Source organism: Erythranthe guttata, chromosome 8 (genome assembly GCF_056151865.1).
Source record: "Erythranthe guttata isolate IM_541 chromosome 8, IM_541, whole genome shotgun sequence".
NCBI lineage: Eukaryota > Viridiplantae > Streptophyta > Magnoliopsida > Lamiales > Phrymaceae > Erythranthe > Erythranthe guttata.
Window position 1 is genome coordinate 17225504 of NC_142540.1, and position 24465 is coordinate 17249968.

At 36.2% G+C, this 24465-nt stretch overlaps 5 protein-coding genes across 6 annotated transcripts; all 5 read left to right on the forward strand.

The window, feature by feature from the left end:
* Window positions 1–413: 413 nt before the first annotated feature.
* LOC105951472 (DNA-directed RNA polymerase II subunit RPB2) lies at window positions 414–7551 on the forward strand. Its single transcript, XM_012974922.2, has 19 exons — window positions 414–903; window positions 1831–2052; window positions 2153–2443; window positions 2530–2727; window positions 3163–3227; window positions 3307–3393; window positions 3477–3597; window positions 3692–3736; window positions 3854–3991; window positions 4108–4180; window positions 4466–4542; window positions 4641–4748; window positions 4859–4975; window positions 5067–5222; window positions 5293–5397; window positions 5480–5605; window positions 5690–5767; window positions 5869–7074; window positions 7157–7551. Exons 1-19 carry the CDS (start codon window positions 643–645, stop codon window positions 7274–7276), a joined length of 3594 nt encoding a protein of 1197 aa, XP_012830376.2. The 5' UTR covers window positions 414–642; the 3' UTR covers window positions 7277–7551.
* A 209-nt stretch (window positions 7552–7760) lies between these two features.
* Window positions 7761–12073, forward strand: LOC105951474 (uncharacterized). Of its 2 annotated transcripts, none has more exons than XM_012974923.2 (8): window positions 7761–8066; window positions 8581–8700; window positions 9030–9164; window positions 9777–9923; window positions 10283–10399; window positions 10934–11041; window positions 11173–11282; window positions 11804–12073. In XM_012974923.2, the coding sequence occupies exons 1-8, from the start codon at window positions 7844–7846 to the stop codon at window positions 11891–11893; spliced, it is 1050 nt and encodes a 349-aa protein (XP_012830377.2). In that variant the 5' UTR covers window positions 7761–7843; the 3' UTR covers window positions 11894–12073. The 2 variants fall into 2 exon arrangements, with proteins under 2 accessions (XP_012830377.2, XP_012830378.2); XM_012974924.2 differs by having other exon boundaries at window positions 7768–8066; window positions 10289–10399.
* A 926-nt stretch (window positions 12074–12999) lies between these two features.
* On the forward strand, window positions 13000–14234 carry LOC148768665 (heat stress transcription factor A-1a-like). Its single transcript, XM_088822091.1, has 2 exons — window positions 13000–13352; window positions 13649–14234. Exons 1-2 carry the CDS (start codon window positions 13062–13064, stop codon window positions 13988–13990), a joined length of 633 nt encoding a protein of 210 aa, XP_088678217.1. The 5' UTR covers window positions 13000–13061; the 3' UTR covers window positions 13991–14234.
* A 1642-nt stretch (window positions 14235–15876) lies between these two features.
* Window positions 15877–18344, forward strand: LOC105951609 (uncharacterized). Its single transcript, XM_012975059.2, has 5 exons — window positions 15877–16135; window positions 17005–17058; window positions 17356–17459; window positions 17559–17597; window positions 17836–18344. Exons 1-5 carry the CDS (start codon window positions 16051–16053, stop codon window positions 18109–18111), a joined length of 558 nt encoding a protein of 185 aa, XP_012830513.2. The 5' UTR covers window positions 15877–16050; the 3' UTR covers window positions 18112–18344.
* A 1589-nt stretch (window positions 18345–19933) lies between these two features.
* Window positions 19934–23090, forward strand: LOC105951475 (3',5'-bisphosphate nucleotidase AHL). The gene is made up of 3 exons (XM_012974926.2): window positions 19934–20424; window positions 21246–21918; window positions 22410–23090. The coding sequence occupies exons 1-3, from the start codon at window positions 20043–20045 to the stop codon at window positions 22711–22713; spliced, it is 1359 nt and encodes a 452-aa protein (XP_012830380.2). The 5' UTR covers window positions 19934–20042; the 3' UTR covers window positions 22714–23090.
* Window positions 23091–24465: the final 1375 nt, after the last annotated feature.

Here is a 24465-nt window from a genome sequence, read left to right on the forward strand (position 1 = left end):
TTTGGTTTCTTAAAAAATAAATAAATAATAATAAAAAAGAAAAATGAATTTGCTATGTAACAGTGAATGGCCCAATAGGAGAAAGCTTAAGGCCCAAATTTTTATATATTCCTGTAAAATCTCCCGCCTAGTGATGCTGGGTTTATTAGTGGGCCTTTTGTTAACGAATTAACTGACTTTATAATAAAAAGAAAAAAAAAAGGAAAAAATGAAAAAAAAAAAGAAAAAAAACTGTAGCTTCTTTAATTTGATTAATTTATTTTTAAATTTGAAATTTAATATATTACATGAAGTGTGATTAAATGAATTTTGACATGTAAGTGTGTTGCTATCTCTTTGTTTATCTAATTAGGCACGAAAAATATACATTTTAATTTAAATATAAGAATCAGTTAATTACAATAAGAATAAATAAATAAAAATGAAATAAAATTAGGGTGTGTATGCCGTATAAAATCACCGCCCTCCAACAAGTATAAAAGCAGCACAGTCGCTGATTTTCCATTTTCTTTCGCTCAGATCCTCTCTCTCTCTAGACAGAGCGACACACACAGAGAGAGAAACCCTTGTATCTATCTATGATTTGACTACAATTGGACTTCACGAAGAAATTAAGGAATCGTTAACTGAGAATTCGAAAGAATGGATATGGATGAAGAATTCTACGAACAAGGGTACCCCGATGAAGAGTTCGAGGAAGAAGACGAGGAAGAGATAACTCAGGAGGACGCGTGGGCTGTCATCAGTGCTTACTTCGAGGAGAAGGGTTTGGTGCGCCAGCAGCTCGATTCCTTCGACGAGTTCATTCAGAACACGATGCAGGAAATCGTCGATGAATCCGCCGACATCGAGATCCGACCCGAGTCTCAGCATAACCCCGGCCACCAACCCGACTTCGCTGAGGTTGTTTATTCGTCCGTGATTACTGCTTTGAATTCAATTGGTACATTTGAGGAGTTGGCCGCAAAAAAAATGCTAGGGTTTTTGACTTGGGAAGTTTTTTTTTTTTTTGGGGTTTAGTGGATTGATTGTTTTCGACGCTGAGTGAGTTCAGATTTTTCTGTTTTGTGGTATTTGGTGAGAAACTAATTGGACAAAATAATATACGATTGGAGAAACTGTGAGTGAGTGGGGTTTAATTTATTACAGTAAGGTATGATAATTGATTTGCTTAGGTGCATTTAGCCTCGTGGTTGCTGGACTTGATTAAGAATATGGAGAACCAAATAGAAAAAAAGGGATTATGAACATTTAGTATTTTAAGTAGGTTTTTGGGCATATGAATACTAGGCTGATTGATTATTGACATTTTTGTTCTGTTGAGTATTGACATTTTTGTTCGGTGTGCAGTCTATTTGTAAAATAGAAATATTTTTTGAATTTTAGGTATTTAATGCGGGGTACGAGGGTCGGGCGGAAACTTTCTTGATTCTAAGGGTGTGATTTGTTACTGCGATTGGATAATTGAATTTTTTAATGTGGAATTTTTATATGATTGGATTTTCCGAATTTATGTGGACTAGGAAATAAATTTTTGAAATCAGCGGAGGAGTGACACGTGGATCACATTGTTATTCCACGTGATCAAATAAATTGATGAAGATTATATAAAATGATACGTGGTGGTGATTTAGCAGAAGAGTTGGAGAATCTGTTTAGTTTGAGCATCGTTTGTGAATTATGGCTAGAAAGAAAATGATTACTTGTATTTCTGAGATATAATTGTGAATTGAACTATCTTTTGACTTGTGAATACAATGAAATATTGCTTATTTCTTCAGAAAGGGATTTGGTGAAGAGTCTAATTATCCAGTTTCTTTACTCTTGCAGACGATTTATAAGATCAGTTTCGGGCAGATTTACCTCAGTAAACCGATGATGACGGAGTCTGATGGAGAGACTGCTACGTTGTTTCCTAAGGCTGCAAGGCTAAGGAATTTGACCTATTCAGCTCCATTGTATGTTGATGTCACCAAGAGAGTCATAAAGAAAGGTCATGATGGTGAAGAAGTTACCGAGACTCAGGATTTTACGAAAGTCTTTATTGGAAAGGTAAACTTATGCAGCCTTAAAACAAATTATGTGTAACAAAGGAAGATTTCTGATCTTTCAAAGTGCCTTTGTAACCTCACCTCTGTGTTTGTTCGTATAGGTTCCTATTATGCTGAGGTCAAGTTATTGTACACTCTATCAAAATTCTGAGAAAGATTTGACAGAGTTGGGAGAGTGCCCATATGACCAGGGTGGTTATTTCATCATCAATGGCAGTGAAAAGGTTTTGATTGCTCAGGAGAAGATGAGCACCAATCATGTCTATGTATTTAAAAAGCGGCAACCGAACAAGTATGCTTATGTGGCTGAAGTTCGGTCCATGGCGGAGACCCAAAATAGGCCGCCTAGTACAATGTTTATCCGGATGCTTGCTCGAACTAGCGCCAAAGGGGTAACTACACATGGATGTGGCATTTGCTTTTCATATTACTGATGCATATCCTGTTTTTGTTGAATCGTAATATGTTTGTATTGCAGGGTTCATCGGGACAATATATACGCGCCACCCTTCCATATATTCGCTCTGAGATTCCGATTATTATTGTGTTTCGGGCATTAGGATTTGTTGCTGACAAAGATATATTAGAGCATATCTGCTACAATTTTCAAGATACTGCGATGATGGAGCTTCTGAGGCCCTCCTTGGAAGAAGCATTCGTGATCCAGAATCAACAGGTACTTGTATTCAATTGTTGCATGCATAATCTTTGTGGCTTCTTCACCAAGTGACTCATTAACTTGGGGACACAACATTCCAAGAGTATTTCACTTGATGAAACATAATATTCATGTTGTCCTCTTTACGCCAATATTTTATTTGTAATTAGATTTGAAAGGAACAAAATTCATCTAGATGCATCTGAAGTACAATCAATTGGAGCGGTGATCGTCCACATTTAAGTAGTCATGTAAACATCATCTTGTAAATGCACAATAAAATTGAAACAAAAATAGTTAATTTTCCGGTTACCTAAGCTCTGCAGCATATCACTGGTTTGCTAGTCAAAGCTGCATAAAACTTTGTGGCACATTTTATTGCTGTTGCACTTCTATGCTTTTTTTCTTTCCAAAATTGCTAGTTAACAGTCTAATACTACTATACAAATTCAGGTTGCTCTGGATTACATTGGGAAAAGAGGAGCCACTGTTGGTGTTACCAGAGACAGAAGAATCAAGTTCGTGTTCCTGAAGTTGTTGGGCTTCATTTCATTGCTTTTCATTTGCTTCTAAATCTTATTCACGTACCTTATGCAGGTATGCCAAAGAGATTCTTCAGAAAGAAATGCTTCCTCATGTTGGCGTCGGGGAATATTGCGAGACAAAGAAGGCTTATTATTTTGGGTATGTCAAAAAATCCTTTTTAGATTTCTATTTACATGTCTGTCTGATGCTACTACTGAAATGTGTATTGTCTCTCCTTCCAGTTATATAATCCACCGGCTTCTGCTGTGTGCACTTGGCCGAAGGGCAGAGGATGATAGAGATCACTATGGCAATAAGCGACTGGATCTTGCTGGTCCTTTGCTTGGTGGTTTATTTCGAATGGTTTGTTCATTGTAGACATGTTGTGGTGGTCATTTGACCTTAAAAAAATGTGAGATGTTATGCATCTGAAATTGAGGTTCTGTTTGTGGTGCAGCTATTCAGAAAGTTGACCAGGGATGTGAGGGGTTATGTTCAGAAGGTATTTCCACTTTCTGGCCTTTTTATTTATTTATCTATTTTTTTATAATATCTGGGGAATATCGAGATGAACATTGTGCTTTGCAACTGACAATTAGTTTCTGTACTCCTCCCTCAGTGTGTAGATAATGGGAAGGATGTGAATTTGCAATTTGCAATAAAAGCCAAAACTATTACCAGTGGTCTAAAATACTCGCTTGCTACTGGCAACTGGGGCCAAGCAAACGCAGCGGGTACAAGAGCTGGAGTTTCCCAGGTTGAACTGCATACCAATCATCTATTCAATTTATTTTCAAAAATATATCTCTTGAATCGGCTGTGCTTTAAGTTCATTTCTAAGCGAGGACAGTTGTTTGGGTTGAAATGCTGCAGGTCTTGAATCGCTTGACTTATGCCTCTACATTGTCTCATTTACGAAGACTCAACTCCCCCATTGGCCGTGAAGGTATTTGCCTGTTATATTAAATCTAAGAAAAGACTGTGGCATGATCATACAAAGGCAAAATGAGAAGTACTACTCCGTTACAATATCGTCTCCCAGAAATAAACATCTAGAACTGAGACGATAAAGCTCAAAAGAAAAAAAAGTGTGTTCTAGACATAGATCTGGTTCATCATCCCAAAATAAAAAGGCTCTAAGCAATTCTTGAACATATATTATGCTACTAAATCCTTGCATTGTTATTTTTTGTTTTCCTCTAAAATTTTACTATCCTCTTTCTTTACATAGGTAAACTGGCTAAACCAAGGCAGCTACACAATTCACAGTGGGGAATGATGTGTCCTGCAGAGACACCTGAAGGACAAGTATGTGCATCTTCTAGATACCATTCAGCGGATAATTTAGTTCATCTATTCATATATCCTGTTCATAAACCAATTATTTCTTTGGGCTGTCTCATCAGGCGTGTGGTTTGGTGAAGAACCTTGCGTTGATGGTCTATATAACAGTTGGTTCAGCAGCATATCCAATTCTAGAATTTTTGGAGGAATGGGGTACCGAAAATTTTGAGGTGCAAAAACTCTCTATGTTCCGTTATGAAGCTGAATTTTCTGATTCTTTGTCCAGCTGAGTTTTCCAGACAATACTTTTTTTGTTGACATGATGTTTGTTTGATTTAAGGAAATCTCTCCTGCTGTGATTCCTCAAGCAACAAAGATCTTTGTGAACGGTTGTTGGGTTGGTATCCATCGTAACCCTGATATGTTAGTGTCTACTCTCAGACGTTTGAGGAGACGTGTAAGTAGTATTTTTTTTTTAATCCTTTTACTCCAAATGCTTTATGTTTTATGTTTGAAAAGACAATTGTATGTTGTCTTTCCGTGGACAGGTTGATGTCAATACTGAGGTTGGGGTGGTTCGAGATATTCGTTTGAAAGAACTTCGTATATATACCGATTATGGTCGTTGCAGTCGTCCGTTATTTATTGTTGAAAAGCAAAGACTTCTTATAAAAAAGAAGGATATTCAAGCCTTACAACAAAGGGTATGTCTCATATACACAGTATATACAAAGGGTCTATTGTCTAATTCATCTTTTTTATTTCTGTTTTCAGGAATCTCCTGATGATGGTGGCTGGCATGACTTAGTTGCGAAAGGATTTATAGAATACATCGATACAGAAGAAGAAGAAACAACTATGATTTCCATGACAATAAATGTGAGATATGTGACATGCGTTCTAGATTTTTTCGTACTCCACTCGCACTTGAAACACTGAAATGCTTATTTAATTTGCTTAGGATCTTGTAAGTGCAAGGCTAAATCCAGGCGAGGCTTATTCGGACACATATACACACTGTGAGATTCACCCATCGTTGATATTGGGTGTTTGTGCTTCAATCATTCCATTTCCTGATCACAACCAGGTGATTTTAACCCTTCAATCTTATCTTCTCGTTTCAAAATTTAATTCTTCAGTTATCTGATATCTGTTTTTTGCTTCCCCACAGTCACCACGTAACACATATCAGTCCGCTATGGGTAAACAAGCCATGGGTATTTACGTCACTAACTACCAATTTCGAATGGTACGTTCCAATTCTCCATTTCTCCACCACATGCATTTCACTGACCCTGTTCCCATTTTGTCAAATTTACCCTCTTGCCTTTTTTTTTCCCCTCTTATCAGGACACCTTGGCTTACGTACTCTACTACCCTCAAAAGCCTCTCGTGACTACACGTGCTATGGAGCATCTGCATTTCAGACAGCTCCCAGCTGGCATTAACGCCATTGTTGCCATTTCTTGCTACTCCGGTTACAATCAAGAAGATTCGGTTATTATGAACCAGTCATCAATCGACCGTGGCTTTTTCCGATCACTATTTTTCCGTTCGTACAGAGACGAGGAGAAGAAGATGGGTACCCTAGTCAAAGAGGATTTCGGCCGCCCTGACAGAGCCAACACCATGGGTATGCGCCACGGTTCTTACGATAAACTGGACGACGATGGGCTAGCGCCGCCAGGAACTAGAGTCTCCGGTGAAGATGTCATCATCGGAAAAACGACCCCCATAACCCCCGACGAAGCTCAAGGCCAAGCAAACGCCCGCTACACAAAACGTGACCACAGCACGAGCCTACGTCACAGTGAAACCGGCATGGTTGATCAGGTCCTGTTGACCACAAATGCAGACGGTTTGAGGTTCGTCAAAGTTAGAGTTCGGTCGGTTCGAATTCCTCAAATCGGAGACAAGTTCAGTAGTAGGCACGGTCAGAAGGGGACAGTGGGCATGACTTACACACAGGAAGACATGCCTTGGACTCTCGAAGGGATAAATCCCGACATTATCGTAAATCCACACGCTATCCCTTCTCGCATGACGATTGGTCAGTTGATCGAGTGTGTTATGGGCAAAGTTGCAGCCCATATGGGCAAAGAAGGAGATGCAACTCCCTTTACAGATGTGACTGTGGATAATATCAGTAAAGCTTTACATAAATGTGGCTATCAAATGAGGGGTTACGAGACTATGTACAATGGGCATACTGGGAGGAAGCTTACTTCGATGATATTTTTGGGCCCCACTTATTACCAGAGGCTGAAGCATATGGTTGATGACAAGATTCACTCTCGTGGAAGAGGGCCTGTCCAGATTCTGACAAGGCAGCCCGCTGAAGGGCGGTCGCGTGACGGTGGTTTAAGGTTTGGTGAGATGGAAAGGGATTGTATGATTGCGCATGGTGCTGCGCATTTTCTCAAGGAGAGGCTTTTTGACCAGAGTGATGCTTATAGAATTCATGTTTGTGAGAAGTGTGGTTTGATTGCTATTGCCAACTTGAAGAAGAATTCGTTCGAGTGTAGAGCGTGCAAGAATAAAACTGATATCGTTCAGGTACGTTATTTTTCGTCTAAAATCAATGTCCCAATTTTTTATATTTTTTTTTCGTAACCGAAATTATTTTTTTGTTTTGCAGGTGCACATTCCGTATGCTTGTAAGCTGCTATTCCAGGAGCTGATGTCTATGGCTATTGCACCGAGAATGCTGACGAAGGATATTAAACAGTCGAAAGAGCAAAAGAAGAAAGGGGCTTGATTTTCGATTTTGGAAATATGACGATGAGTTTAAAAATCCGAGCGTATAGTTTGTTTTTGAAGATGGGACGGAGATTTTATTTGTGGGGGTGTATAAGCAAGCTTACATGTATTTGTTGATGGAATTTGTGTACGATTATGTTGCATAATATTCTCTCAAGATTTGATGGACTACATATAATTAGCTTCAAACATTAATTTGTTTTAGTGGTGTACAATTGAAGAATTTTGTGTTTGTTCAGCTTGTGTTGTTATATATGGTATATGATTTCGATATATATTTACTGTTTCAATAATTCTTTTTTTGAAAATTATTTAAGTGTAGAATATTTGAATTTTTAAGTGAAAGTTAGATTCCAATTTTCTTAATTTACCTGTATTAACAAAAAAAAAAAAAAAAAACATAATAATATTGACGTCATAAATGTAAATTTCGGGAAAAATAATGAATTTTAAGATTTATTATTTAAAATTAAAATTAGATTGGAAATTAAAAGTAATCTCTGTATAAAAACCCCATTCAAAAACCCAACTCTTAAGAACACACTTCTTTCTACCTGAAGTAGCTATGCCGGAAGAGAATAATCAACAAATTGTTGCAACCGAAGAAGAAGAAGAAGAAGACGACGACGACGATGGGCCGCCGCCTGGATTTCAATGCATAATCGTCCCACCGCCGCCGCAACCGGAAACAGCTGAAGCTGCCGACGACGACGAAGAAGACGATGATGGCCCACCGCCTGGGTTTCACTCCATTGCTCCGAAGCCCCCTTCGCCGCTTCCTTCTTCCGGTGAGACGAAATTAAAATTCTTCTTCGTCTCTATTTATGTAAAATATATCGATTCTACAGTGTAATTTACTTCGTTTGTTGATCTCGGAGAAATTGGCATTCTAATTCCAGATTTTTTTTTAATCTGGAAAATAATTTGGGGGTTTTCTGTGGTAACTTCTCGAAAGAAGTTCAACATTGTGAATTTTTTGTTTAGGTTTCTGCCTTCTAGGAATGTGATTGATTTTGCAAGTTTTCGGCTATCATGATTTATGCACTGATTAAGTTTAATGTATGTTCATATATAATTTATAATTTATATATTTAGTTACATATCAATTACTTTCAAATCATAAGTACATGCTTGTGTGTTGTGTCCATAATCATGTTTGAGCAAAATTTTAGTCGCCCCAGCGGAGCTTAACTTATTCATACTTAATGCCCTTGTGTTCCTAAACCTCTGCACATTAGTTTTGATTGCATAGTTGTAGATATAACCTATGTACAAATTCATGAACTCATTGTCATAATTTAGACATGGGAAGGGACATCAAACAAGAGGACATTGAGGATGATGATGACGACGACGATGGGCCACCGCCAGGGTGGGAGTTCAGTACTCTTGTAAATGCATTACCTCCGCCAAAGACAACAGGTCACTAGTTTTTTTAATATTTTATAATTCATTTAGCTTGTGAAACCTCTTAGTCGTTTGTCAATGTGCTTTGTACATCAGATACCCGAGTTTCTTAATTTACTGAATACTCCACTATAGTTAAATCAATGTATCTACATTGATGGACTTTGGATTATGGTGATTGAAGAACTAACTGATAAATGAGAATCACGTAATTAATTCCATTAGATTATTATATGTTCTGTTATTTGAAATTTTATAAAATAGTGGACCAGACTATCCGTGCTCTAAATTTGCTGAAGCTCGTGATTGTCATAGGTTTAATTTATGTGTTTGTCTTGCAATAGACATATCAGATATAAAAACCGAGAATGATGAAGAATTAGATGAAGGGCCTCCGCCTGGATGGGGAACGGTGCTGTTAAATCAGATGCCACCACCATCTACACCACCATTGAGGCAATCATTGACCACTTCTTCTAGTGAGTTTTTTCATCTTATCACACAGTGAATTTGGTATTCTATCAGAAAAATGATGCAGTGCTTTTCTATTCTGGCAAATTCACATTCCAAATATAATGTGCTGATTTGAAAATTTAACCCAATGGCACATATAATGTAATCCTTTGATTAGGTTTTGTATCAATAGTAAAGCCAATTAACCCAGTTCTTTTTTTGATACCATCCTGGAGGCACATAGAACTTCTTCCTCCATCTTTAAAAACAAAATTCTGAATACTGACGAATGTTTGGATAGAGATTGGTTAACCGCAAGTTCTACATCAGAATTTGATGTTCTGTAATTTATTCGTACCTAACCAAAATTATACGATGTGCATATTCAAATCATTTTTACTCAGGGCTGGGAAACTCTCTCTCATTTAAATAATTAGTTAAGGATCATAAAAGCTTATGGAAGTTTCTTGAATGAAGAGCACATATACTGCTTTCATATTTCGTAAACAGAGTAAAATTGAAAAATATAGTTTCCTCGAAATTCTCATGTTGAACTTGCCCGGTAGCTATTTGTAATAACTGCATGATGTTGCTTGCTTAATTATATCAACCAATATCTAAATGTGTGGATAATGTAGATATTGAAACGGAAAGCAAACCAAAATTTACGAAAAATGACGATGAGGTGTCTCCACTAGCGTCACAGTGCACACCCATGCAAGGGCATTCATCGCCGGCTACAACACCACCATTAAACCAGCTGCCATCGTCAGAACTGCCGTGCGGTATGTCTATTGAACACCTTGCAATGTGACAAAAATAGAAGTGTATCGGGTTAAGTGAGGTAGACTTCACTAATTGACTATTTCAATTGTTACCATTTTTACAGATTCTACTTCCACGAACTCAATTCCTCTTGGCATTCATTCTTTGATGCCTTCTGTATATGTAGCGATTTTTTCCTGTCCTTGTCATTTTCTAGATATGTGCAGATAATCCGTAGGAGCATTCGTGCTATATTTTGATTGGATGTAATAGAGCCTGACTTTGTTTTATGTTTGAATAGTAATTGATAAAAAATATGATGCTTTTTTGAAAATATTCTTCTATATATTTAGCTGATCATTTAGATGCTGTTGGTTAGATACAGGGAACAAAGAAGAAGACAAAAAAATTAGGGACAAAAGGCCCACATCTGCACCACAGCAGCTTCCACCTACGCCACACCCATTGACGCCAGCTCTGAAGCAATCAATTTCTGGTGACTATTTATTATTGTTTTTTTTTTGTTCATATTATTTTAAACTTGAATTACAGTTTTCTTGTTATGCACTTTCCTTTGAGGTTTACACTTCTAGTCCCATGTCCTAATAGACAATCACGCTTGCAATCCAAGTAGATGAGCTCATGACTTCAAATTATCATATTTTGTCAGACATCTTAGGATCAAATGCAAAAAAATAAAATAAAATAAAAAAATATTTACATTGGTGTTGATATTTAAAACCTTCACAGCTATATGCAGCGAATCGAATTCATTACATTTTGCAAGGCCTTAGGCCATTTGAAATTGAAAAGAAAGGGATCGTAATAATTGAGAAGGTTTACTCCTTTTACTTTACCACATGAAGATTATATTTCTGTTTCATCATCCATTGTCTATAATTCATTTAGAAATGGCCAGTTACAGCACTTAATATTATTGTTTATTGTGGGGATTAAATTTGCCTTCTCTTCTATAAGTCTTAGGTTTCACCACTTGTACTTACAACGGGCAAACATCGTGTTAATGCAGGAAAGGCTCAGCTAGTTTGTGGTACTTGCCGGAATTTGTGCTTGTATCAACGAGGGGCAAAATGGGTCCAATGTCCAGGATGCCAAGAAGTCAATTTTGTCCTAGAAGGTTTCATTATCTCATCTATCTTTATTTGTCAACCTGGTACTCTGTCTCGTTAATTCAACGATATTTTTTATTAACATAGGTTTGTCTGATATATTTTTCTTGGATGTCCGTACCCCTTTGCTTTTTTGCAGCCCATGAAGTTGGTCAAGTAAAGTGTGGAGGGTGTGAGGTGTTGCTTATGTACCCACATGGAGCACCTGCAGTTCAATGCTCTTCGTGCCGTTTTGTCACGGAAATTGGAGTATGTACCTCGTTCTTTCTAGAAACTTCTTGATAATAGTATCCCAAATATAGTAAAAGTAAAATTTGATTACGAGGTCACATCTTGATATAATCCCTTAGGCCTTGTTTGGTTGGGAATTTAGATTAGACTTGATATAAAAGTAAAAAATGTGTGATGTTGAGGTTTCAAGCTCATATTAAAAATGGATCTTGATTTTAATCAAGCATAAAAAGGATATTTAGTCCACACTCAAACCCTTATTATTACACAATCCTAATTACAAATATTACACAATGTAAGGATTTTATAAGAAATCCCAAACATAAGATAATCGCATGATAATATATTATCATGAACACAATGTAATCCTATCCAATACAATCAATCTTATCAAACGGGGCCTCAAACCTTGATTCAGAAGAGAGTGAAAATAACATTTAATACTAGGGTAAGTTTCACACACACACACACACACACACACACACACACACACACATGTCGATTCCGTGTTTTGACGTGCATGTCACTTAAATGTGTAGGCACACAATAGGCGACCTCCTCTTTCGGTCCAGCAGGATCATGTTAGAGCACAGGCTCGTAGGCGGCGAAGATTCAGCCGAGTTCGTTAAGAGTTCTCTGTCTTTGTTTTTCTATTTATTAGCTGACAGTTTGCTGACGTCATCTTTTTCGAATCTCCAGCATTGTATAAAGAACAAAAAAGAAAATGTTACCTGTCCGAATCTTGGAGCCCTTTGAACTTGAACATTTTATGATTTTATTACCTGAATTTAATATCTGATTATGAATCACTTCTACGATGTGCATTATGTTCGGAGTTGGACGAGTAAAATGGGATTTAATCGATGCTACATTCGAGTGACGGATATTGGGTTAGTATTAACTATAATCATTCATTGACAAATATGATTATGCTTAGATAAAATAATAGATCTTTATTCGATAATCGATTTGCATTTTTATCGGGTTTAGTATAGATTTGACCATCATTACGACTATAGTTGATGGCTATATATTTAACGTTTTCTCCCTTGATTTAATGAAAAATATGAATAATTCTTCATAAGACTAATAAGATATTTCCTGGAAAATAGTTCCCATTGAAATCTTCGATTCATCTGTTCAACATTTAAAATCATTGTTTATTTGAATAATGAGCAGTTTTTCTATGCCAAGACAAAAATTGCATGATAAAGAAAGTCAAAAGCCCTAAAAAAATTTAGGTTAAATTACGGCCGCACCCCCATGGTAAGGTCAAATTATGAAAATATCCCTCTTATTTGGATAATTACAATCATCACCTCAATTATGAATTTTCTTACATGTCCATCCTTATGGTGTCAAATTCAACATAATTTTCTAGATTTCGAGGAATCTTGTCTAATTTGTACTCGTTTTGTGCAAAAATACAGTTTCTGATGCACCATGATATGATATTTACAGATCAAGAGACACATCTTATGATCATTTTGTTCCAAAATGTGGAGCTCGAATGAGGTAAAACAAGTACAAATTGGAGAATATTTAACATAATCTAGAAAATTCCACTAAATATGACACCGCAAGGATGGACGTGTAAGAAGATTCATAATTAAGGGGTTGTTGTAATTACCCAAATTTAAGGGGTTTTATCGTAATTTGACCTTACCTCAAGGGTGTGTCCGTAATTTTCCCAAAAAAATAAAATAAAATAAAGACACAAACACTAGTAGTTTCCTATAAGTAGAAAAAGAAGATGCATATTGTCACTTTTGGGGGGCCATAGAATAATAATCAAACATGGCTACTACTCCACCACATCCACCTGACCCGGCCGGAATGACCCGGAAAATCAAGTGCCCCGCCCCGTTTCTTTCCAAGACTTATGATCTCTTGGAGGAGGAGGAGATGTGTGGCGGCAGAAGCGGTGGTGCCGACCATGGCGTGGAGAGGCTGATGAGGATAGTATCGTGGAACTCGGAGGGGAATGGATTCGTTGTGTGGTCTCCGGCCGATTTTTCCGAAGCCATGCTGCCTAAATACTTCAAGCACAACAATTTCTCCAGCTTCATTCGACAACTTAATACCTATGTAAGTCATGATGATATCTAAATTTCAAGAATTATTATACTTTGATCAAAACTCGAATTCACTATTCTATATAATATAACTTAGATCTCTTATTTTTCTTTTTTCACGACAACCACATGTATATTAATTAACGATGTCGTTAATATACATGCCGTTGTAGTTGTCGCCTTGTCGGGGATGTTGAACAATTTGAATATTGTGTATACATGAAAATAAAGAAATATAGAAGATTTCTATTGAATGTGTGTATATTATATATAAATTTATTTTTTTTAATAAAAAATAATGAAAAACAGGGATTCAAGAAAACAGCGTCGAAAAGATGGGAATTTCAGCACGAGAAATTCAAGAGAGGGCAGAGGCATCTTCTGGCGGAGATTGGCCGGAAAAAGTGCGATCCCAGCGGCTTTCCACCATTCCTAAAAGCTAAGTATTGTGATAAATATAAATCCAATAATAATAATAATAATAATAATAATAATAATAATACAAAAAATATGGTAATGCTGATGGAGGAGAACAACAAACTCAGAAGAGAGAGAAAGGATTTGGAAATGCAGATTTCACATTTCAAGAATCTGGAAATGAAGCTTCTAGAATGTCTTTCCCAGTACACCACCATGCCATTGTTATTTTAATTAATATTTAACTGTGATATATTATATTTTCTTTTCTTTTAATTAATTATTATTATTATTACAAGTCATGCAATGTAAAAACTAGGGTTTCTCCTATGAGAAAATACGTCTGATCATAATTCCACGTTTCTCATGTCATAGTGAAGAAAAAGTGGTAGTTGAAATCGTGTTTGTCGTTTTATTTTGAATTGACAATTTTGGAATCTTTTTTGGTATTAAAAAGAATAAAAGTTAAGAGTCCAAATGTTGGACCAATATTCAACTTCTAGCGCGAGAAATTAAATAACTTTTAGATTAAAGCAAGATAATTAATTGGCATTTATTTAATTATATTTAGGGTGTAAACGTTATCGAGTCGAGCCGAACGTATGGTTGTTCAAAGTTGTTTGAATTTTTATCGATTTTTCAGGTCCAATATACTATTTTTTACGTGGTTTTATAAGATGATTTCGTCATGAATAATATTATGTAAATTGATAACAATAATGATATTTCTAATCAAATGAATGATAATATTGCAGTATTTTGTGACATACAGTTGAACCTCGATAAATTAATAACTCGTTTAAATAATAAATTTTTTCGGCCCCGACTCGGTAAACACGTACTAGATTATTAGTTCAATAATTCAACAATTTGCTAATTAATAGAATTTTGCTAGTCCAAACTCTATAAATTTATATGTACTTCTCTCTTAACAAACAAATTAAATATTAATCGTGTGTGTATAAATCAAAGGGGCCATTTTTATTTTATATATTTTTTTTTTATATTTTTTTCAGTTTATCACAGCAAGTTCATGTTCCTTCAATTATGAACATGAACCGAACAACATGCTTTTCCTTTTCCATGAATTTTGCGAAAAATCCATTATATAAATCCAGGTTGTTAATGGTGCAATTAACCATCCAATTAATCCATTAATTAATTTAAAAAAAACAAAAAAAATGGCTTCAGTAAAATGGTCTTCCAATATTACATTAATGGCACTAATTAGCTTAGCAATATTATGCTCCGCCCATCCGGTTCGGAGCTCCGAAGAGCCCGACCCGGATCTCGTTTCCGAGATTACCAAACCTTCAAGCATGGCATGGAACGGCCATTTCGATGGCCAAATTGGTGGCGGAATGGAAGGCGGATGGGGTGGTGGTGGAGTCCCGGCGGCACCGCCAGGTCACGGTGGTGGATTTGGCGCAGGTGGTTACGGCTACGGCGGTGTTTCGTGGGGTGTAGGCGGGGAACATGTTCCTCCGCAACCCGCATTCGGCATTCCCGGACGGATTTCGGTCCCCCGAACTCCGCCCAACAGTGAACAAGCTTCTGGAAGGTCTAGTGACGAAAAACAAGCATAATTCTGAAAGAAAATATTTCTTTTTTATCGGTACTGGTATTAATATTAATTAATAAAATAATAATGCATGTCATGAATAAATATATTGGAAATTGGTGGAAATATCAAATAGTAATTTGAGCAATAGGGTGGATCTTCTCAATTTGGCACATTATGTATATATATGTTGTATCAAGAAATATATATACAAGTTCATGTGCCTATACCATGTAATGTTAAAATTAAAAAAAATAATTATGTATTTGAGTTTAATTTGTTCGATTAAAATTAGTGATAAATGGTACGTATGTATGTAAGACACTGGTATTTCGACAAACATACGTATTAAACGGTTTTGTAGATGCTACATTGGATAAATGGTTTTGTAAATGCTACATTGGATGTAGAATTACATATCTGACTACATAGAAAATAAATAAATAAATAAAAAGGTTGACATTCTTTAAAAAGATCCATGCCCGATTCATAAACGGGCCAGGCCCAGATAGACGGCAACTAAAATGACCAAAACACCCTCATCACATGAATTTTACCCGCCTGTTCGGTCTTCAAAAAGGGTCCCCTGCTTCTCTCTCTCTCTCCTCTCTCTCTCTCTTCACCAAGTTAAACTGCAAAATTTCCGTTTTTGCTTTCCTGTTCATACGTATTCACCAAGAGATTTCGCACAGGAAAAGAAGAATCAATCAAACAATTAAAGAGCTCCGGCGAAATGATTATTCCACTTCCAGAGAAATGGAATCCGCCCTGCAACCGCGAGTGCACCCGCAAATATGCAGCGATCAGAGAAACGCCATGTGAATTCCTTTCTCTCTCTCTTCCCCCTTTCAATACCATCACGAATTTGATTTTTGTCTTGGTGTCGTTCAATTTTAGATGATAGTGTTGTATTCGTTTTGCTTCGGTATTTTTTTTTATCGATGAATCAAATCCCCAATTATGTGGAGCTATTCTGTTCGAGAATCTGGGTAGAAACCCTAGACGGGAAATTTGTTGTTCAAATTGGTTTCCACAATCTTATGGTACAATTTTTTTTTGTATACGACACTGAATTTCATACATTTTTCAATAATCTGTGTAGTTTCATTTAGAGAAAGTTCGTTTCTAATTTTACCCATTTAATGTTCAAAGTTAGTCTCACAATTGCCACATAATATGAAAACCAGAGAATGTAGGCTGTTAAACTACAATATGAGTGGGTTTTACTATACTTGTAATGTAGGCGTCATCCGAGTTTAATTGAGGGTTTGCAGTAAATAGTTCATATATTTTTCCAATATTCATTATTTTTATATTTTTTTTTTCATATTTTGGGATGTACCTTAGATGGGATTTAGGCCCAAAAATGTTCGTGTAACCTCGTATTGGCATGTTAATATGATGTCTCTGAACTGGGGGATGAACCACAATCTAAGCTAGGTCTATGATCCTTTTGCGAAGTGGAAATTAATCGAGTAGAAGAAGAAAGAGTTTGTTTCTCGTTATGAGAGCCTATCTGTAAGATTAGTTAAATAAATTCTGATAATTAATGTATAATAGCCATATTTGATAATTAATTAGGTTATATTCCGGTGGACTTTGCATTTCTTGATTCTATTTCCATGATTGGCAAGATTAACAAATTTTAAGTGGCCGATCTGACTGAATTTATTCTGGATTATTGTAGGGAGAATCTATTGCAAGAAGGGGTGTGACGGTGACGGTGATACATGGGATGAATGTAAGTCTGAATTTCCATTTTCATCACTTTGCTTATCTCTCTAAATACTATATCTCCTCTTCATGCATGGATTACACCTTGTGATGAATAATGACACGGAAATTGTATTCGAAAACGAAATGTTTGGCCACTTCAGCATGCTTGCTTTATAGCTTATGAGCTTAGTCGAATTATCAAACATTACTAATTTGATTTATGTACTGTTAACTTTTCTCATCATTGCTTTGGTGACGAAAAATAAACGTAAAAAAGGATATCATCTGCAAAGAATTGATGAATTGTCATTAAAATTACCAGGTGTAGGAGAGTGTGATGAACTATGCTTCAAAGACCCAGTCTTCGAGGGCCAACAATGGAGCGCTGTATTTGATCGTTCGCCTGGTTCTGCCATCTACTCTGAGGTTAATCTATTTTCTTCCTTAAATTACATTTAATTTTGCTTATGTCATGCTTGAAACTTACACTTGATTTTATCTTCTTTTTTTTCCGGTCCACATCAGAAATGCTTCCGTGCTTGTTTAGCTGGCTGTGCTCACAAGGTCAGTTAATGTATTGAAATCTAATTATGCCTAATTTTTTTGTTTAGAAAAATGTATCTTTCAACTACTGTTTTCCGGTCAAGAAGTAGTGTGGATGTATTGCAAAACTTTGTAAATATACTACTACATTGATGTTTTGCTTAGACTGAAGTGTTGTAATCTTTCACATTGTACATAATCGAATATTCTTGTTTGTTCATGAAATGTGGATTTTTTCGTCTCCTTATTCTGGTTGCAGTTTGATATTCCTGAGGAGAAGATCAATCAAGTTCAATCAAGAGCACAAATGTCTTCACCTGTGGAAAAACAACCACCATTTCCGCCTGCACCCGAGGAAAAGCCAAAACTACCGCCTCTGCCTGAAGAGAAACCAGCACCATCACCACCACCGGAGGATAAACCAGCACCACCGCCAACACCTGAGGTGAAACCAGCACCACCACCACCACCAACTACTGAATCTACATGTGAGTTTGACCCCTTTAAGGATGATGTCCCCAACACTTCTGCATAGTGAGCACATAACAGATAAAACCTTTGTTTTCTTTACGCAAGAATTATACTCTAATTAGGTTCGACAAAATTCGATTACCGATTCTTTAGCTGGCCCAGCATTACAATATACTGGGATTTTATTTTTTTTTCTATGTTAATAATAGCAAGGAATATTCGTCATGATGATTTGTTTCTATTGCCAAAACTGTGTGAATTTCATACTGGTAATATTACATTTTCTTTTGCTCATAATTCAACACTGTCGACATTGATATAACAGAAAAAAGCTTTACAAAATTCAATTCAGCAAATGATTGAAAACCTAGAAACTTCTCTATCAACTGTACAACTAACTAAGTTCATATCATCAGACAGTCGCCGGCGAAGTGAAACAGAAAGCTCAAGATTGAGATCGAGAACGGAGTGGAAATATAGTGGACATCATAGACTGCGCCAGTCCCGAAACAATCGCCGCCTTCACTTGCCCCCGCTTCGGAATCGGACGGCCGTGCTCCGTCCTCTTCCACGGCGACTTACCGCCGTTGATCATCCTCTCTGTGCTTCCTCCTTCCATTTCTGCAAATTTTAAATCCAGGTGATATTTTTTAAACTGGTGCTTTGTTTTATTTTCTTTCTTTGTGATAATGCTCAGCTGAAACGGCAATGTTATTATATATAGGCGATGATAATTTAAATAATAAATAATAGGGTAAATTACAAACACCCCCTGAGGTATGGTCAAATTACAAAAACACCCCTCTTGTTTGGATAATTACAACCACCCCCTCAACTCCTCAAATTTAGTGGAATCTTCGAGATTATATGAAATATTATCACTTTTGTACCCGCTTTATCTCATTCAAACTCTACATTATGAAGCAAGATGATCATAATATGTGATTTTTAGCTTATATATATCAGTTTGTGGTGCATCGAAAACTGTATTTTGACACAAAACGAGTACAAACTAGAGCATATTCCATGAAATCTAGATGATTATGTTGAATTTGGCACCATAAGGATGGAGGTGTAAGAAAAAATCATAGTTGAGGGGGGTAGATGTAGTTATCCAAACAAGAGGGGGGTTTTTGTAATTTGACCATACCTCAGGGGGTGTTTGTAATTTACCCTAAATAATATGCAACTAGAAAATTATAATAATGTTGGTACAATTGAATAGCTCGAAGATAAACGTGGGATAATTCATTAAATAATTGTGGATGTTGCACTAATAAAAGTGTAGCTTTATGTCACATCTTATCCCATGTTTTCAAATTATTATATTAATATTAAAACATTAAAAAGTAGGGTCTCGTTAGTCTTTTCCTTATGTTAGTGACTAAGTACACTGAATTAGTAAACTGTTTATTTCACTTTCTCCAAAGTTCAACGTATGTGGGAAATTAAATTGCCTGCTCTTCAATTATTGAGGACCCCGGCAATTCATAGTTGCAATTTTTTTTTTTAATTATTATTTTAAAATATTATATCTTAATAAATGTACAAAAATGGGGCCGTGCCCAAAACTGAAATATCACCCTTTATTTGAAAATGGGGATTTGTTCGACCCTACACCCGGTGAAAAACACCGGGTGGGTCTTTTGCTGCCACGTGTCTCTTTTTTGTATTTAATAATAGAATCTCCGATAGGGTTTATCTTTAGGGGTTTTAGAAAAAGAAAAAAAAAAAACACGTGGCAGCAGAAGACCCACCCGCTGTTTTTACCGGGTGTAGGGTCGAAGGAAGCGAAAATGGGGCAATAAATGTACATTATTGGGCTTTTATTTTCAGGCCCATTATAATTATTCGTCGAATATTGAATTTAGTGAAAAGATTATTTAGAATAACTGTTTTTATATTTTGTTTCAGTATTAGAAATTTAGAATATCTGCCTCGAAGATTTTACTCTCCACGCGGCGGCGCGTTGTTGCTCCACTCACTGTTGGAGCGATGCCCATATCTTGCCCCAATTTCGCCGTCCAGAGTCTTCATCTCCGTTCCTCCTCCTTCACAACTACTGCCAGAGAAATCAATTTTACTCCACGCGATTTTGGAATTTCGCCGCCAATTTTCCGCACGAATCTCCGCCCTAATTCAGTTAATTACTCTTCTCGATGTAATTGTAGCCAGACGATACTTTCTGCAGAAGCAGCCCGCGATTATGACGATCAATTGAAATTCGAGTCGGAAAGATACTCCGATGAATTGGAAGTAGCGGTAAAGGCAGTGCACATGGCGTGCTTGCTTTGCCAGAGAGTTCAGGAAAGCTTGATTGCTAAAGGCGACGACCACGTGCAGTCCAAGGATGACGATTCTCCTGTCACGATTGCTGGTAATTTATGATTTAATTTTTTTTTTAAAATTTTCTTTCTCCTTGAAATGGATTTTTCTTCATTTTTTTTTATTCTGTTGGTTTGATTAAATTTTCTGAAATGGATTTTTCTTCTGTTTTTTTTTTTTCTTTTCTGGAATTGCTTGGTGCTGTTCGCTTTAGAGTCGATCGTGTTTCTTATCTTTGACGCACAATATATTTTTATATTTATTGTGCAGTTTGAGTCAAAAGTGTATTTTAATTTTATTATTATTATTATTATATTATTACTCACCTTTTAATATGTGGTAGAATTGGACGAACGTGTTTTCTCTGATGAGTAATATTCAATTCTGCCGACTCTTTGATCATTATATAATGTTACACTAGTATTTTATTCATAAGATCAAGAAAAAGGGATTATTCATAAGATATTTGTTCTCTTATATTAACTGTAAATTAATTCATAATCACGTTCGACAGACCTTCGTTGATTCACTTAAATGATTGAGTTTGACATAATTTTATACTTATCAGAAGACTAAAAAACGACAGAAGGAAACGGAAATGACATGACTATCCTCTGCTTTTTCTTCTTTCCTATCAAATTACAACATAGTTGGTCTGGTTCATATTTAGTTCAAACGTTTACATGTCTCAATCCCCAGAATAATTAATGCCATGCTTCCATAAAACCCCCGGTTCTTGATTGTTATCGAACCAACAAAACGTAAAATAAATTTCGAGTATGTTTACCTTCTGATTTATTTATCTAGCCCTAAAAGCTGCATGTGACCTAGGTTTGGATTGGGCTAATGCTCCAAAATGCTTCATGTAAGCAGATTGGAGTGTCCAAGCAACTGTGAGCTGGGTACTCTCTGATGCTTTTGGAAGTGCAAATGTATCAATTGTCGCCGAAGAAGATGTTCAAGAACTGTCCAAAACCGACTCTATTGGCATACTCAATTCCGTTGTGAAGACAGTTAATCAATGTCTAGCTGAAGCACCTCGCTTCGGCCTTAAATCGCCACCTAATCCTCTAAGTACTTCAGACGTTCTAGAAGCCATCAGTAGATGCAACTCGATTGGGGGACCCACCGGAAGATTTTGGGTGCTCGATCCTGTAGATGGTACATTAGGGTTTGTGCGCGGGGATCAATATGCAATTGCTCTTGCTTTGATAGAAGATGGCGAGCCTGTGCTGGGAGTTCTTGGATGCCCTAATTATCCGATGAAAACTGAATTGCTAAGTTACCACCAAAGAGTTCTATCTACACAACCATCGGCAAATTGGGATAAAGGGTGTGTTATTTATGCCAGGAAAGGGAGTGGTGGAGCCTGGATGCAGCCGTTGCTTCGTAAAGAAGAGAAGAAGTTTGTTTGGCCGAACTCTGCCAGTGAAATTAAAGTCTCGACTATCGATAATCCAGCGTTGGCTACGTTTTGTGAGCCGGTTGAGAAGGCGAATTCGAGTCATTCCTTCACTGCAGGACTTGCTCATAGTGTCGGAGTTCGGTAATTATTATGTTTTATCCATTCACTCCTAATCATAATTGAATAAGACTCAGTCGCATGATGAATTTCGAGAAGACGAAAACCTATGTTTGTTTACATTTTCAAAAAAAAATCTGATTTGCGATTTCGAATATTTTTGCTTGTTTTCATCTTAAAAACTCCTTCCAGTTTTACTCTCCCAAAACTAAACCAACCAAAATCTTACAACATGAAAAAATGTTTTCTACTTTATTTCAAATTATTTAATTTCTTTCGCTACTTTATTTCAAATTATTTCTTTCGCTAGTTAAATGTTTCCTATTTAACTGCTGTAGTAAAAAATTCTTCCCCCAAAACATAAACAATCATTACTTCCATTATCAATTTTTTTCCCCCAGAAAATGGAAATATATCCCCAAATTGTAACCAATCCCGGGCATTCATGAAATTTGCTGATATTTGTTTTTCAGTATCTAAAGGCCTAAGCAGTTGCATGTTAAATTAAATTGCAGGAATCAACCGTTGCGCGTGTATTCAATGGTGAAGTACGCAGCTATAGCAAGAGGAGATGCTGAAATATTCATGAAGTTTGCTAGAGCAGGTTATAAGGAGAAGATATGGGACCATGCTGCAGGTGTAGTCATCATCGAAGAAGCCGGTGGAGTGGTGACTGATGCAGGTGGTCATCATCTCTGTTTTTCCAAAGGTATGTATCTGGAAGGCCTTGATCGTGGTATTATTGCTTCTTCTGGTTCTACTTTGCATAATAAAATTATTAGGGCTGTCGATGCCAGCTGGAACTCTTCTAGTCTCTAATTTCTAATCTGAGTGTGTAATATTAGTAGTGCTTATATTGTAAATAATGTATGGGACTGGAGATATTAAACGGACGGAACCAGTTCGGAGCCAGAACTTTATGTCTGTGTGGGCGATAATGCTACTATTCACGAAAATACTAGAGATTTCAAAAACTTTGGGGGCCATGGCTCCTTGGCCCTATGTTTACTGGGCGGACCCCATGCTCTATAGGCGAAATAATGTATTATGTGATTACCGTGAAAAGTTTGATTCTTTTTTTTGCTTGCTCAGTTGTGTACCGAAACTGATTCTTATAGTACTGTTTTGGGGGGTCGATAAGCCAAGTCCATGTAATAATTTTTTGTTAGTTCAACGCCCTGTTTGTGAAGATCAAACATGGTTCACCTATTTATCTTGAAATTTGTAACTTCTTCAATATTGGCTAGGAAAAAAAGATACACGACATGAAATTATACCATGCTAGTAATATTCTTCCACCTAATTGGAACGAACTGAATCAGAGATTTAGCTTTTATCCGGTGTGTGTTTCCGGTGTAGTACGTATTTTCGGTGTAATGCTTGTTTTTCTCACTGTGTTCTTTCAGCGTAGTGCGTGTTTTTCCACTGTGTTTTCAGTGTAGTGCGTAGTCTTTCTCCCATTATGTGTTTAAGGTGTAGTGTGTGTTTGTTTCCCACTGTGTGTTTGGTATTGTATAGTGTGTCTTTGCTCAAATGTTGTTTTCAGTGTGGTGCAAAAAAAAATTCACTTTGTGTATTCGGTGTAGTGTGTGTTTTCGGTGTGTTGTGTGTGTTTTCTCACACTGTTGACGTTGTCCTGTGGTGCAATGCCAGTTTTATTTCTTTTCTTTTTATTGATGCTAATTATTTTCACTGTGTGTTTCGGTGTAATCCATTTTTTTCCGGTGTGTGTAGCAACAAAAACAGTTCATCTAATAATTGTTTTACTACATTTCTAATCGTCTAACAAAATCGCAAAAAGTTGTATACTATTATAGCTCACGTTTTTGGCTAAAAATAGATGAAATGTTCAATTATTTTTTAAAATATTTTTAACACTCAATTATATAGTATAGAAGGTATGTATTCATAAGTAGTTAAAAATAGTTCATCTGAAAATCGTTTCACTATATTTTGAACAATCGACCAAAATCAAGAAATTGTATACTATAGCAAACGTTTTTTTGCTAAAAATAATTGAAAAGTTCAAATAATTTTTATTGTTTATAACGCTCAAATAATTTTAATCTAGCAAAATTACAACAAAACGTTTTTTTGCTAAAAATAATTGCACGTTTTAGCACACGTTTTTTTTTGTTAAAACGTGCAAATGTTTAACACTCAAATATATAATATAGAAGTTGTGTATTCAAAAGTACTTGAAAATAGTTTATCTAAAAATTGTTCCACTATAACTTGAGCAGTCAACGAAAATCACAAAAATTTATAGCACATGTTTTTTTGCTAAAAATACTTGAAAAATCCAGATATTTTTTTATTACTTTTAACGCTCAAATATATTATGCTATACAAGATGTTTATCTATATGTAGTCAAAAAATACTTTTATTTCTAATAATTATTTCACTAATTTTTTTTTTGCACACGTTTTTTTGCTAGAAGTTAGTGAAATAATCAAATATTTTTGCAGCTGTGGTGTAGTGCACGTTTTACTTCGCCGCAATTTTTCGGTGTTGTGAGGTTTTTCTTTTTTTTTTCGCCCTACTGTCTCATTGATGTAGTGCAAAAAAAA

Excerpts from the sequence above, each read along its gene's own strand:
- LOC148768665 (XM_088822091.1), top strand. The coding sequence starts at position 13,062 with ATGGCTACTACTCCACCACATCCACCTGACCCGGCCGGAATGACCCGG. Across the intron at positions 13,353-13,648 it reads TTCGACAACTTAATACCTAT|GGATTCAAGAAAACAGCGTC; the intron begins GTAAGTCATGAT and ends AATGAAAAACAG.
- LOC105951474 (XM_012974923.2), top strand. The coding sequence starts at position 7,844 with ATGCCGGAAGAGAATAATCAACAAATTGTTGCAACCGAAGAAGAAGAA. Across the intron at positions 9,924-10,282 it reads ATCGTCAGAACTGCCGTGCG|ATACAGGGAACAAAGAAGAA; the intron begins GTATGTCTATTG and ends GCTGTTGGTTAG. Across the intron at positions 11,042-11,172 it reads AGTCAATTTTGTCCTAGAAG|CCCATGAAGTTGGTCAAGTA; the intron begins GTTTCATTATCT and ends GCTTTTTTGCAG.
- LOC105951472 (XM_012974922.2), top strand. The coding sequence starts at position 643 with ATGGATATGGATGAAGAATTCTACGAACAAGGGTACCCCGATGAAGAG. Across the intron at positions 904-1,830 it reads ACCAACCCGACTTCGCTGAG|ACGATTTATAAGATCAGTTT; the intron begins GTTGTTTATTCG and ends TTACTCTTGCAG. Across the intron at positions 3,598-3,691 it reads TTGGTGGTTTATTTCGAATG|CTATTCAGAAAGTTGACCAG; the intron begins GTTTGTTCATTG and ends TTTGTGGTGCAG.
- LOC105951609 (XM_012975059.2), top strand. The coding sequence starts at position 16,051 with ATGATTATTCCACTTCCAGAGAAATGGAATCCGCCCTGCAACCGCGAG. Across the intron at positions 17,059-17,355 it reads CGGTGATACATGGGATGAAT|GTGTAGGAGAGTGTGATGAA; the intron begins GTAAGTCTGAAT and ends TAAAATTACCAG. Across the intron at positions 17,598-17,835 it reads TAGCTGGCTGTGCTCACAAG|TTTGATATTCCTGAGGAGAA; the intron begins GTCAGTTAATGT and ends TTCTGGTTGCAG.
- LOC105951475 (XM_012974926.2), top strand. The coding sequence starts at position 20,043 with ATGCCCATATCTTGCCCCAATTTCGCCGTCCAGAGTCTTCATCTCCGT. Across the intron at positions 20,425-21,245 it reads TTCTCCTGTCACGATTGCTG|ATTGGAGTGTCCAAGCAACT; the intron begins GTAATTTATGAT and ends TCATGTAAGCAG. Across the intron at positions 21,919-22,409 it reads GCTCATAGTGTCGGAGTTCG|GAATCAACCGTTGCGCGTGT; the intron begins GTAATTATTATG and ends ATTAAATTGCAG.